General features: G+C 42.9%; 1 protein-coding gene across 1 annotated transcript in view; it reads right to left on the bottom strand.

Annotated features, from left to right (window-relative positions):
- The window catches only part of MYO15A (myosin XVA), a 761224-nt gene that overhangs the window by 87094 nt on the left and 661108 nt on the right, over positions 1 to 13022 (bottom strand). The window contains exon 61 of the mRNA XM_069212299.1: positions 938 to 1032. Within this exon, the coding sequence (XP_069068400.1) occupies positions 938 to 1032 (95 nt within the window). The remainder of the gene's footprint in view (positions 1 to 937; positions 1033 to 13022) is intronic.

Genomic DNA, 13022 nt, shown 5'->3' with positions numbered 1-13022 from the left:
ATCCAGGTTTGTGCTATACCAAACTGCAGAAAATAAAAAACTTGGGATCCTCACTCAGTCAGTAGAATTTTCGACAAAGGTTAGGCTGTGTCACTTATATGTTCTGCTGTTGGGCTGTGGTCTTCCCCCACTCTACTGCTAGGAACCTGGAAGGGTGCCAGCAGAAGAAAGGATCCTACCCGGCACACACCCATCCTGCGCTGCCAATAGAATACAGTGCCCTGCATCTTCAGTCTGCTGGTTGCTGCTGCTACTGTGACTATAGATGGTAAGAACTTTCCTTATGTGGTAGGAAGGGCCCATGAAGGTGACCCGTCATCTTTACCTATAAAGAGTGGGTGAGAAGGGACCAAGACAGCATAAAAAACAATGTTATTTGAATTGTGCACTTTTGACTGCACGTAGCTAGCCAGCTACTTCCTTCAGGTTGTCCTCTATGCTCCGGCTTCTGGATGCCATCAGAGGTCCATCAGATACCTCCCACTGTGTGACTGCTATTAGCCTGCCCAAAACACTGTCTTCGGCTGTTGGACCTCTCCACATTGCTGCTACTTTACTTGATGTGGTGTGACAACGTTGCCATCCATCTTGAAGTAACCATGTTATACATAAGCTAACCCACTTTTTTGTACTCAACATAGGGGTCCAAATCTAACATACATATACTAATTACTGTATATCATAACAAGCAACTACTCAAAGACATATATTAACACCCCTGCAGATTGACGATACGAGCCATCTGCTACACAAGAGTATTTTCGCCAACTGCATTAGCCTTTCTTGGACAAAGGGTGAGTTTTTGAGCAACCGTGCAAACGGTATAATTGTAATTCCGGAGGAAAATGACAAATGGGAGCAGTCTTTTGTCACCCTATCATGACCCAGTTTAATTGAACGAATGACAAAAAATTTTCTGGCCTATTTCATAACTCACCACCATAGCCTTCAGCTCCATGCCACTAGGAAATTCGCACCTGCCTCCGAACTGCAGCGTTTTCCTGAGATTCTGCTCACAGGCCTTTGCAATTCCTGTACAAACAAAGCATACAGACCTCTTAGTCTTTGTATATGTTTATTTATTTTAAGGTTCTCTTGGATCTTTATGTTTATAGCATTAATTATTTAGAGTCATTGGTACTTTCTGCAGTACCAGTCCCCTCAACTATCCTTTGGGTGAATAGGTTGAATGAATGTATCTTTTATGCAGAATGTGTATGAGTTGTGGTCAGACCATTCAGGAGCATTTGTGCGGCCTGGGTTACAAATGTCATTTTTGGCCCCTCTCTGGTTTTCTAGCAGCTCTGGCATTTTGTCAAAATAAAAACAATAACTTGGGGCACATCTGGAGATAGTTTCAGCAGATAATACAATATAAGAGTGACTGTAATTGCTGGCCTCATCATGAATACATCCAAAATCAGTCAAATCCTGCTTTTGTGATATCTAAAACACTTAGCAGTGTAGCGTGGGGCCCTGAAAGGAGTGGAACCTGGGCAAACAGCCAACTGCTTGTTCCTTGTGACTGTCTCCTCTGAACTAAGTGCATTTAATTCAGTAAGGAATCCACACCATACGTAAATTGAAAAGGAAGGGGAAGATGGGTACAGTCTCCCAGTGATAGAGAAACGAGATCCTGGCAACTGTGACCCACCAAAGGACGTGATTGGACAAAATGGTGGGTGTGGAAAATAGACTGTAACATGACAAAGTTAAACTGCTGAGAAACAGGTAAAGGGTTATGTCTTGCACGTTCAGTGTAGATGGTTAGCTAGCATGCATAAATTATAATTCAAAGCCTATGTGAATAACTGGAATTAGGTTTATTAACTCTTTCTTGTTGCATAAAAAGGCAGGATATATTACAAAGCAGTAGAAATAAAGTAATATGTAGAGAGAATATATAACAGGTTATTTGTAACATGTGTCTATTTTGCCATCGAGGGGTTCTGGTGACATTTACAAAGCAGGAGGCCAAAGGCTCAGTAGTTTACAAATGTCACCTGAACCACGAGAAGGCAATACAGGACCATATTGCACATTACTCGTAACGTATTTTTTTGCATTGCATGATTTATAAACTCATTTTAGAACTCTTAGAAAGATTTAGAGACAAACATTCCTGTAAATGTTTTGAGAATTGCGTGTGATTTTTGTTGGGGTTAATGTACAATTTTTTTTAATGTTCTGTATGAAACAATGTGTATTATAAATCAAATTTTCAATGCAAATTGAGTTGTAAGGAAATTAAGAATGTGCAGTCTAAAAGGTGCTTCTATATGTAGTACATTGACACTATTTTGGGTTTAACAAAACATTTGGCAATGTGGGACAGTGTAACTTTTTGCTGACTGGTTCTGCATTTATAAATGTTTATCTTCACAAGTTGTGAATGACATTTGTGGATCCCTGCATCAAGGGTGAGCCTGCATGAAACAGCTCTCTGTTGGATGCAAACCACATAGAGCACCCCTCATCCTCCGTGGCTGAGGTTGCTTCCGGCATCCACTGTGTAGTGTTGGGGGCCCTAGGCTCTCATGCTTCTGCAATAAGGTGGCCAAGACATATAGAGAGGATTTTCATAACTTGTCCAGGGCACATGCGCCCGGCCTCTTTTATTTGCAGGGTCACCTGACTGGTGACGCGTGTGATGGATGGGTGTGGGGTGAGTGTAGAAGCCAGCCCTCAGCGGAGTGGCTGGTGGAAACACTAGAACGTGTCCAGCAGGACACTACACACTTCGGCGTCTAATATGGCAGTCGCGGCTTTCGGACGCTTCATGCAAACAGCTGGATCTCAAACTTTTTGATGCCTCCCGGTATCTGCACGGCCAGCACTGAGGATCGGATGAGAGACAGTTTTCGATTCTTTTTGAAGCGGAATGCGGAACATGCATATTGGGTCAAAGGACATTGACTGGCTTTGCTTTCCCTCGCATATCGCATCCCAAAACATCAGGCCACCAGACCAGGGGAAGTGGAGGTGGGAAGGGGAGGTGATGACGGTGAGTCTCTTTGGTTGATTTTTAGAGGCCAGTCTACGTAGACGACTCTTGATACTATCCTAAATGAAGCAGACCACTTCAACTGTGCTTGCTGAAATAACCTAAAGTTTTCTACGTCTTGACTTTGTGCTTGTAACGGGCCCTCAAGGTAGGAGGCATCTCTGGCGGTACAAGGAGCTCCAGTGCAGCTAAGCAACATCATGTAATTAAATCAATGAATACTCGCTGACCCCTCCTAAAAACATACAGCATATGATGGGAGTGCCAGGGGTGGCTGCAGACTTTGCCATTACTTTACCAAGAGGAGCTTATAAGCAGATTAATACTGCCAAACACTGACAATCGCCCTAACCGCCCAACAAAAATAATGTGCACCACCTTCAAAAATCATCACAAAAGTACTAGTCTCACGCAGCTCTGCTTGTTTCAAGCCAGATCTATGATTGGCTGACAGTGGGTTTTCATGCAACCTAAGGGTGAGCAATAGGCTCCCCTCTAAGTAGAGTAGACCCGGTGGACTGTGGTAGAAGCAGCTTGGAAAACTACAAGTGTGGCTTGCGACTTCCCAGGAGGCTCTTTAGTGCTGATCCCAGTTCAGGGTAATCAATGAAGCGTCCCTCAAGAGACTCAATATCAAGAACCGGGTGATGGGCAAACCTTCACGTATTTCCAAACAGTGCAACCATACTTCCATCTCCAGAGGGACTGGACCAAGATCCTCGGCAACGAACCTATGACTACTTCACTTGATCGCCTGGCAGACCATCGAAGCCACCAGGAGAGCGATGCTCTTACCTTGGCATTCCCCCGAGAAGAAGTCATTCCAAGAAGAGGGTTCATTATCCGCATGGCAGTGGAAGAGACCAGCAACTCCACCATCAAACCCCTACAGCTTAACTTTACTGCTAAAAGTGGGGAGAGGAATCTGGAAGAATCTGAAGCTCTTTGCCATCTCTGATGCTGAGGTGAGTGAGCAGGGGCTTCCGTTAAACTGCACTTCAGGAACCAGCATACATGCATATCCCTTATTCACAACTACCTGTCCCACAGAGCTGCGTAAAGATGAACAGATCTAGTCAGCAATGCGCGGTACACCTAATGCTGAGACTGTGGTAGTGATAGTAAAGCCCTCTGCCACTCCAGGAACAAAAAACAGTGTTGATGGTCAACCACAATACTGCACCACCTTGTCCGAGTTTCAACCGATGCAGAGCTCTACAAGAGAGGTGAGAGCTGGCAGGATAGCAATAATTTACTCATGCGAACATCAATTTCAATATCTGTAGTGAGATCCGTACAATTGCAAGCAACATCCCAAAATCTACAGGCATTGAGATATGCAGTTCACAAGATCCTTCAACCAATTTGGGGCCAGATGTATCAAAGCTTTTTGCATTCGCAAACGGTGCGAATGCCCATTTGCAAATGCAAAAAGCCCTTTCAGAATGTATCAAAGGCATTCTGAATGCAATTTTAAAGAATCGCTAAAATAGCGATTCCTTAAAATTGCGACCCTGTTTAGAGAGTCGCAAATTGCGACTCTCTAAATAAGAAATCACAAATAAGGAATCCTTATTTGCGATTTCTAAAGCACATGTATGAAGCAATTCCTTAATGCGAATTGGGCATTAAGGAATCGCTATTACCAACAAGTTGAACTTGGTGGTAACCATGTGCAATTTTAAAAAATGCATTTAAAATGCATTTTTAAAATTTACTTGTAAAGCACACATGCCCTTTTGGCATGTGTGCACCTTACATGCTTTAAAAAATTTTTGGGGGGTTCAGCAGAGGGGGCCTTAGGCCCCCAGCACCCTGGACTTTGCATTTCCCAAAATTGCGAATTCCAGTTAGGAATTCGCAATTTGGGAAATGCATAATATTCGCAAATATGGGCCGACAGGCCCATAGATGCGAATGGGGGCTGTATCGCAATTTGCGATTCGGTAATAGCATTTGCGATTTTTAAGAAATCGCTATTACAGAATCGCAAATATGATACATTGCATTTTGCGAATCAGAAATAGCGATTTCTTAAAAATCGCTATTTCCGATTCGCAAAAGGCATTTTTCATACATTTCATACAAAATCTAGTTCAGCTTCTGTGTAACCTCTATGCTATGGCCGAAGCCAGAATTATGATTAATGCTCAAGCCATTGAGCAAATACCCATAAGAAGAGGCATTAGGCAAGGCTGACCCATGTCCCCAGTACTCTTCGATCTGTTCCGTGAACCCCTGGCTGTGGCCTCAGACAAGATCCCCAGGTTCGTCCTCCAAACCCAGGAGTCTGAAAATAAAGCTCTTCGCAGACGACATGATTCTTTATTTAGCAGGCAATGTTCGTAACACTTTCACGAACATTCAGTCCTTCTCGGACATAGGAGGTTATAGGATCAACCAGAATAAATCTGCTTTACTACTGTTCGCCTACAGTCTTACCCTTTGACATGCAACAGTACTGATCGGCTACTCGGCTCATTCGCTAGTTGGGCATTTTTGTTTCTTGCCAAATTGATGATATGTTTAAACTGAATTATGTCCCCATAGTCAATAAAGTGTACTTGTTTTTAACTAGTTGGCATAATCTACCGTTAACCATCATAGGACATGTAGCACTTATTAAAATGTTGATTCTCCCTCTGTTCACCTTTGTTTTCACAAATGTGTTGATGAAAGTTTGGCAATATTTTTTTTCAGAAATTGATTAAATGATTTGTTATTTTCTGTGGCAAGGAAGAAAGGCTAGTACTAGCTTAGTACCGAAGATGGAGACTTGGCACTACCTCAGATGTGGAAATGTTGTCAAGCAGCCTTCTTGGACTAGTTAAATCATGCTGACAGTGAGAATAGTGCCGCAAACTGTTTTACTTGCAATGTGTGCCTAATGAATTAGATGTCCAGCTTCCCCTCTTTGAAAATTCCAAAACTTCCCAAACGTTCTCGTTATAAGTTTCCTCATTTTCTGGCCAGTACATTTCATTGCCTTCACACAGCGTTTCAGTTTTCCTTGTTGCATCCTTTGATGCTCTTAAGGGATTCTGGGCTGGTCGGTCTATCTTTGGACCGAAGCACTATTAAAAAGCATTTGCAATGCAACAGGTCTCGCGTTTGCTCATGTTAGAGCTGATCGCGTTGTAAACTCCTAACCCGACTTTTCACCTATCGGGCAAAAGTGCATTTATGTACGTAACTCGAAAAAGTGAAATTAACTATGTAAAGCGCTCGACTTCTGACAAGCGAGATCACACTCGTAAATTAGAGAAAAAGAAGTCCACGAGCCCGATGGAAAACAGCGAGCCTCGCATGTTTTCTGTACTTGGTCGCTGCGCTCGAGGAGGGCTAGCCACTGGAAAAGGCATGACATATGCGTGCCTTCGACTAATGAAAACAAGCAGATTTTATTAGGCAAGCCCACGAACCAATAAAAAACACTGATATGAAGTTGACAGGGCTCAGAGCCCTTTTCTAAATACTAAAGCGTCTCACTGCGATACGCATGCGCGATCGCATGCAATGCAGGCTCGACCCTAAAAAGCAGGAAAGGGCAGGTTTTCTTAGGCTTAGCAATTTCCTCTTGGCAGGGCGGATAAAATCATGGGATCAGCTGACTGCAGCAAACTGTATGGTCTTGCCCGCTCTTCATTACTCTTATCTTCAAATTAGCAATCTGGAACGTAGCAACACTAAGACATCCAGCCCAACCAAAGATAATATTAGCAAGGCCCCTTTTGTTAATAGGCTCACTGGATTGGATAAATGATATCGGGTACTGTATTTATACTTACAGGAGCAGGCCGCCCTTGTAGCCCTGGCCTCAATCTCAAATACTACAGAGTGTAAAATCGATTTTGCCTCTTGGGGTCACTATAATCTCATGGTTTATAAGGCTGTCCGAGGAGCAAACTTTTAAAAAATTGTCTTTTATTCTAAATGGGCAGTTTATTACACCCCACATCGGCTGCAGCAAATGTAATCATCTTCTTCGGCAGCATGCTGCAGGTGTCGATATTCCCCGAGTGACTGGCCTCATATGATTTTTTCTTGTCCTGCATTAGATTAGATTTTGGACTGAAGTTTTTAACACAATTAGGAAACAACTACGAGCTCGTATCGTACCAGACTTGAAGGGGGTGGTATTGGGAATACCAACTTCAAATGTTCATTTAACATTAAGACAGCAGTAATATTTTTGGGATTGGGTCCCTGGAGGGCAAATCGCTAATTCTGCAAAAGTGGAAATGCACTGTCGCCCCCACTTTTAAGCATAGGCTTAAAAAATACAGCAAGTTAAACAGCGCGAAGAGCTCTATCCGCAAAGGTTGGGGTTGGGATAAAGTTTAGAGGGATCCGGAGTGGTACAGAGGCAACAAGCAACAGTCTTATTAGCTTTTCCATCTGTACTTTTTTGTGTTTTTTTTCTTATTTTCTCACATTCGATTTCACTGGAATTAAGTGGCCAGTGTAATCTGGCATGCAAACTTGATTGCCAATAAAAATTAAATTAAATTAAAAAGAATAACAAAACAGCTCTCTGTGGTCCATGTGCCCCGCTTGCCCTGCATGCTGTATTGTGCTGCTGCAACCCCTGACGCTTGCCCTGTAAGGTCAGTTTGGTGCCCCTGCCCATCTCTCTCCTGTCTCTCTTATCCGGGAACACAGAGGGGTGTTTAGAGTACCTAGATTTTGAGAGCCCATTTTAGAAGGGGGTGTGTGGTATGGTTTAGTTAGTTGTGATTTGCGACGTTTAATAAATGTATTGGTGTGTTTTGCAGACAGTGAAAAGCGTGACGGGTGCTGGTGCACCCTATGCGTGCAACATTGCCTGCGGCTCTATTATGAGCTGGCGTCCATGTGGTGAGCTGTTTTCCACTGGGCCAGCGGGCGGAATCTCTGTTTCTGCTTGCTGACACAGCGGGAAACTCGTAATAGGGGCCACAGGAAAGGGACCCCACTGGCGCTAACCTGATCGCGGGAATTCGGCAGCGGCCTTTTCCGTCTGCCTAAGTCGTAATTAGGCCTAAGTGTGATGGCACAGTACATACATGGAAGGTTGGACAGTGTCTTACAAAGGAGCAGGGCATAGAAAATGCACAGACAAAGTTGTATATAATTTATTTGTATTAAATGTATCAGTGTGTTAGACACATGAAACCTAGAAGAGTGATGCTTAATGGAGCAAGTCTGAACTATTATTTGGGGTGATTGTAGACAACTCTACATATTATAGCAAAATGTTGTACTCTCACTAAAAGGAATGTGTATCATGCAACAAAAGGTTGTATACTTAGTTTGAATAAAATAGTATTTCTTAGTTTTAATGGTTTAACAATCCTGAGTCCAAAAAATGTTCCATCTGTCTTATTTTGGTTGTATTGTCCATGCTTATTCCAGGCTTGATTTTGTGGTGTGTATTGAAACTAAAAAAATGCCTTGAGAGGGCTGGAAGTAGGATCAGCGGATGAGCTGCATCAGCAAAGGAGAAAAGTGCAAGGATGTTGGTTTCTGTTAGTTTCTGTTGACCTTCATACTCCAAGCAGAGGTAGCCCACTAATACGTGAGTAGGAGCAGTGCCTGAGTAGGTGTAGAGGAGGCAGCATGAGGTTACTGACAGAATGTCCTGCTGCCCTTTTACTGCCAATTCTTGAAAGTAGAAGAGCATCAGAACAGGCTATAGATATGCACTGGAGATGCCAGATGCCCAGTTGCGTTTCTATACATGCCAACATTTAAGTTGGAGATTTAAAAAAAACATATTGGGAGAATGTATTTTCCCGATTGACTCCTATTGAAGGAGAGACATTTTCAGGTGGGAGACAGCAAAAATAAAGCCAGTCTCCTGCCTGAATGGGGTCCACAGACGTGTGTTTCACCCATATCTAGCGTGCACAGTGTGAATCTGAAAGGCAGTAAGAAAAGCAGGTTGTATATATTAGGTACGGCTCTCGAATCTCACAGGTAAATGCTGTAGGTAACCTAGCAAATGCTAGTTTTACATTTTGGCACTGACATTATATTGGGATTACAAGGACTAGAAGTGTAAAATACAAAATGAAAAACACAGAATTTTACATATTTCTTTAAAATAGAAATAACAATTATGCTTTAAAATGTTAGATTTATGATTCAAAATGTTTCTTACAGCCTATGATTGCATGTTTTGAGTGTTGCAGCTTTGGGCTTGTTTTGGGCTAGGGCTTGTTCATTTTGGGCTTACTTTGGGTTGGCAACACTGAGTAGAACACAAGGGAATCAACTGACAGGCTACTCCTGTTGGAAGTATGTTTTACTGAGAATGTCTGACTTCATTATCATATGGCTGAGAAAGATAGTGTTAATTTACAGAAAATATGCTCTCATTTTAGCTTCTGGATCACCTTCCTTGAAATCTATGGCAAAATCATGAGAAAACAGTTTTTCCTCAAACATAATTCGTGCAATCCCAGTAGAAGGCTTTTTCACTGGGTAAAATCACCTAGGAACACACCACAATTCCTAAAATTAATATGGTATCATCAACAAATGATTTTTATTGTAACTAAAACCTGTTATCACCCTTTACATGTTCTCCTTTTTATGACCCTCAAAACCTGCAATTCACTACAATGCATTTCAATGGAGACCATTTCCCAGAGTTCTGTAAGTGCTGCCACAGCATGTTGCCCATTTTGTGGCCATATAATAAAGGGGGGGGGGGGCGTTTGGGTGCTCCATATATGCCCTTTGGGGTCTGGGTGTGCTCACCCTACCCACTTACATATTTTTTCAAATTCATTTTCAGGACACAGGGACCAAGTCTCTGAGCCTTGTGATGGCTGACAAAACATACTGTTCTGATTGTCACCAACCAATCATGATTGACTAGGTTCCTTTAAATTAGCCAATCAGAGCATGTCTGAACACCAAGGGCCTGATTACAACTTTGGAGGAGGGTGTTAATCTGTCCCAAATGTGATGGATATACCACCCGCCGTATTACGAGTCCATTATATCCTATGGAACTCGTAATACGGTGGGCAGGATATCCGTCACATTTGGGACGGATTAACACCCTCCTCCAAAGTTGTAATCAGACCCCAAGTGTCCAGCTATACAAATGTATTTTTCCTTTAACATCTCAAAAACTACTGAATGGATTTACACCAAATAACAAAAAGCATGATTTCTGGACCAAGAGCTAGCTTTCTGCCAAATTTGATATAATTCCGTTCAGCGATTCTGGCTGTAATTGTGTTCAAAATCCTTATGGGAAAATGCATGGCAAAAACATGACCACCACTTTTTCTATGCCCCTGCTTGACAGATCACCCCAAAACTTTGAAGACAGCAGCGCAACCAACTGTTGTATCAGTTTTCAAAATTTTGTGAAGTTTCGGCAAACAGCACCAAAGTTTCTGGCAAAACAAAAAATGCTTTTCCTATGGAAACTAGGTACTAACTGTAACTACCTGCCGACTGCCAGTAGGTAATATATGTGTATTTGTATATACAGACCCTCCAGGATTTCACAATTTGCAAAACAAATTGCGACAGGCCGTACATATTAAAAAATAAATGCTCCTGGGCCCGCTGCATGCCCCGTGGATTGTGGGTCCAAAATTTTATACAAATCAATGCCACCTGTGCACGTCTCCCACAGGGCAGCTGGGAGCATGACCTTTTATCACGTTTTGGGCTCTGCACCTAGAGGGCCTACTTTGGGCCCAGGGGGCATTTACTTTTAAAAATGTTTAGGGCCCAACTCCCACGAGACACGTGGCGGGCCCAGGGGGTATTTATTTTTAGCAAGTTTCCCAAAACTTGAAAAAATACATATAAATGCCAAAATAAAGTGCTGCAAAAATGCTGAGAAATTTCTGTGTTTGTGCCGCAAAATTACAATATTTGTGTTGCAAAATTGACTAATCTATGCCTCAATATCCTGAGGGGTCTGTATATATGGCTACTAGGAAATATATATATATATATTGATCCAACAAAGTTAAATTGCACTCCCAGAAGGTTAAGACGTATTTATTGAATTATATTTTTTGCCATAATTCCATCAAGAGCCACCAACGTGTTTCAACTACCGTCTTGTTCCCAGTGGTTTGGCAGATAGTTAGCCTTACGTGAATCACCTCCTCATTGGTTAATTTATCTTAACATGTGCAAAGGCATTGTGGGACTTAGGGGGTTATTCTAACTTTGGAGGAGGTGTTAATCCGTCCCAAAAGTGACGGATTTACCACCAGCCGTATTACGAGTCCATTATATCCTATGGAACTCGTAATACGGCTGGTGGTATATCCATCACTTTACCGTCACTTTTGGGACAGATTAACACTCCTCCAAAGTTAGAATAACCCCCTTAGAGTCCATTGTTCGCACTGTGTCTTCACAACAGCTCAAAGATTTTAACCAAATTCTTTCACGTTACATTATGCATAGTGCTAATGTTAGTACACTACTTTTTGTCCATTTTTTGACCGTTGCACATGATCAACTATTACACCCCAACGTCACTGTTGGACTTTTGCTTATGCAGGGTCATCCCCAGTCTTTTTTCGCCTCCTGCCTCCTATTTTTCTCTGACATGTTGCTGTTGGCTTTTCAACTCTGAGCACTTTACCACTGCTAACCAGTGCTAAAGTGCATATGCTCTCCTGTTTAAATTGTATGTAAGTGGTTTATCCATGATTGGCATATTTGATTTACTAGTAAGTCCCTAGTAAGGTGCACTAGAGGTGCCAGGGCCTGTAAATCAAATGCTACTAGTGGGCCTGCAGCACTGGTTGTGCCACCCACATAAGTAGCTCTGTAATCATGTCTCAGACCTGCCACTGCAGTGTCTGTATGTGTAATTTTACACTGTAAATTCGACTTGGCAAGTGTACCCACTTGCCAGGTCTAAACCTTCCCTTTCCTTACATGTAAGGCACCCCTAAAGTAGGCCCTAGGTAGCCCCAAGGGCAGGGTGCAGTGTATGGATAAGGTAGGACATATAGTAATGTGGTTTATATGTCCTAACAGTGAAATACTACCAATTTCGTTTTCACTGTTGCAAGGTCTGTCTCTCTCATAGGATAATATGGGGGCTACCTTTAAATATGATTAAAGTGTAGATTCCCCTAGAGAGTAGATGGACATGTGGAGTTTGGGATCCCTGAACTCACAATTTAAAAATACATCTTTTAGTAAAGTTGATTTTAAGATTGTGAGTTTGGAAATGCCACTTTTAGAAAGTGAGCATTTTCTTGCTTAAACCATTCTGTGACTCTGCCTTGTGTGTGGATTCCCTGTCTGGGTCAGTTTGACAGTTGGGTTGTTTTTCACCTCACACCAGACAGTGACACAAAGGGAGCTGGGGTGTAATCGGCATTTCCTGATTAGCCATCTCTGCTAGGAGGGAGGGGTGGAGTGGTCACTCTCATCTGAAAGGACTGTGCCTGCCTCTGACAATGCTGTCTCCAACCCCCTGGTGTGTGTCTGAGGCCTTGCCTGGGCAAGGCAGGATTTCACAAAAAGGTGTGAGTCCCCTTTGAAGGAAGGTGACTTCAAAGACTAAAATGGGTATAAGAAGGGCACCCAAACTTACAAACTTTAGAAACACTTCTGGAATCAAGGGGAACCTCTGCCTGGAGAAGAGCTGATAGCTGAGGAAAATGTGCTGCCCTGCCTGTGACTGTGCTTTGTGGAGCTTTCCTGCAGTGCTGCTTCTGCCAGAGTAAGAGGGCAAAGACTGGACTTTGTGTGCCTTCCATCTTGAAGAAGAAATCTCCAAGGGCTTGATGTAGAGCTTGCCTCCTGTTGTTGAAGTCTCAGGGATAGCAAAGACTTCTTCCTGCCAGCACCTGGAGTCTCTGGAGAGACCCCTACTCTGCTCTGTGGTGCCCTTCCAGTTCCTGGGACCCTGAAAGGAGAGGCTGGCAGCCTAAGGACAAAAATACACGCACCGAGCGCCGTGCGGAGAAAAGATCGACGTGAATCCGATCGCGGCTGAGAAAACGACGCGACGCCGGTTCCGCAGCTGAGAAAC

This window comes from Pleurodeles waltl, chromosome 10, assembly GCF_031143425.1.
Source record: "Pleurodeles waltl isolate 20211129_DDA chromosome 10, aPleWal1.hap1.20221129, whole genome shotgun sequence".
In the NCBI taxonomy this organism is placed as follows: domain Eukaryota; kingdom Metazoa; phylum Chordata; class Amphibia; order Caudata; family Salamandridae; genus Pleurodeles; species Pleurodeles waltl.
This window is presented reverse-complemented; position numbering and strand designations above follow the sequence as displayed.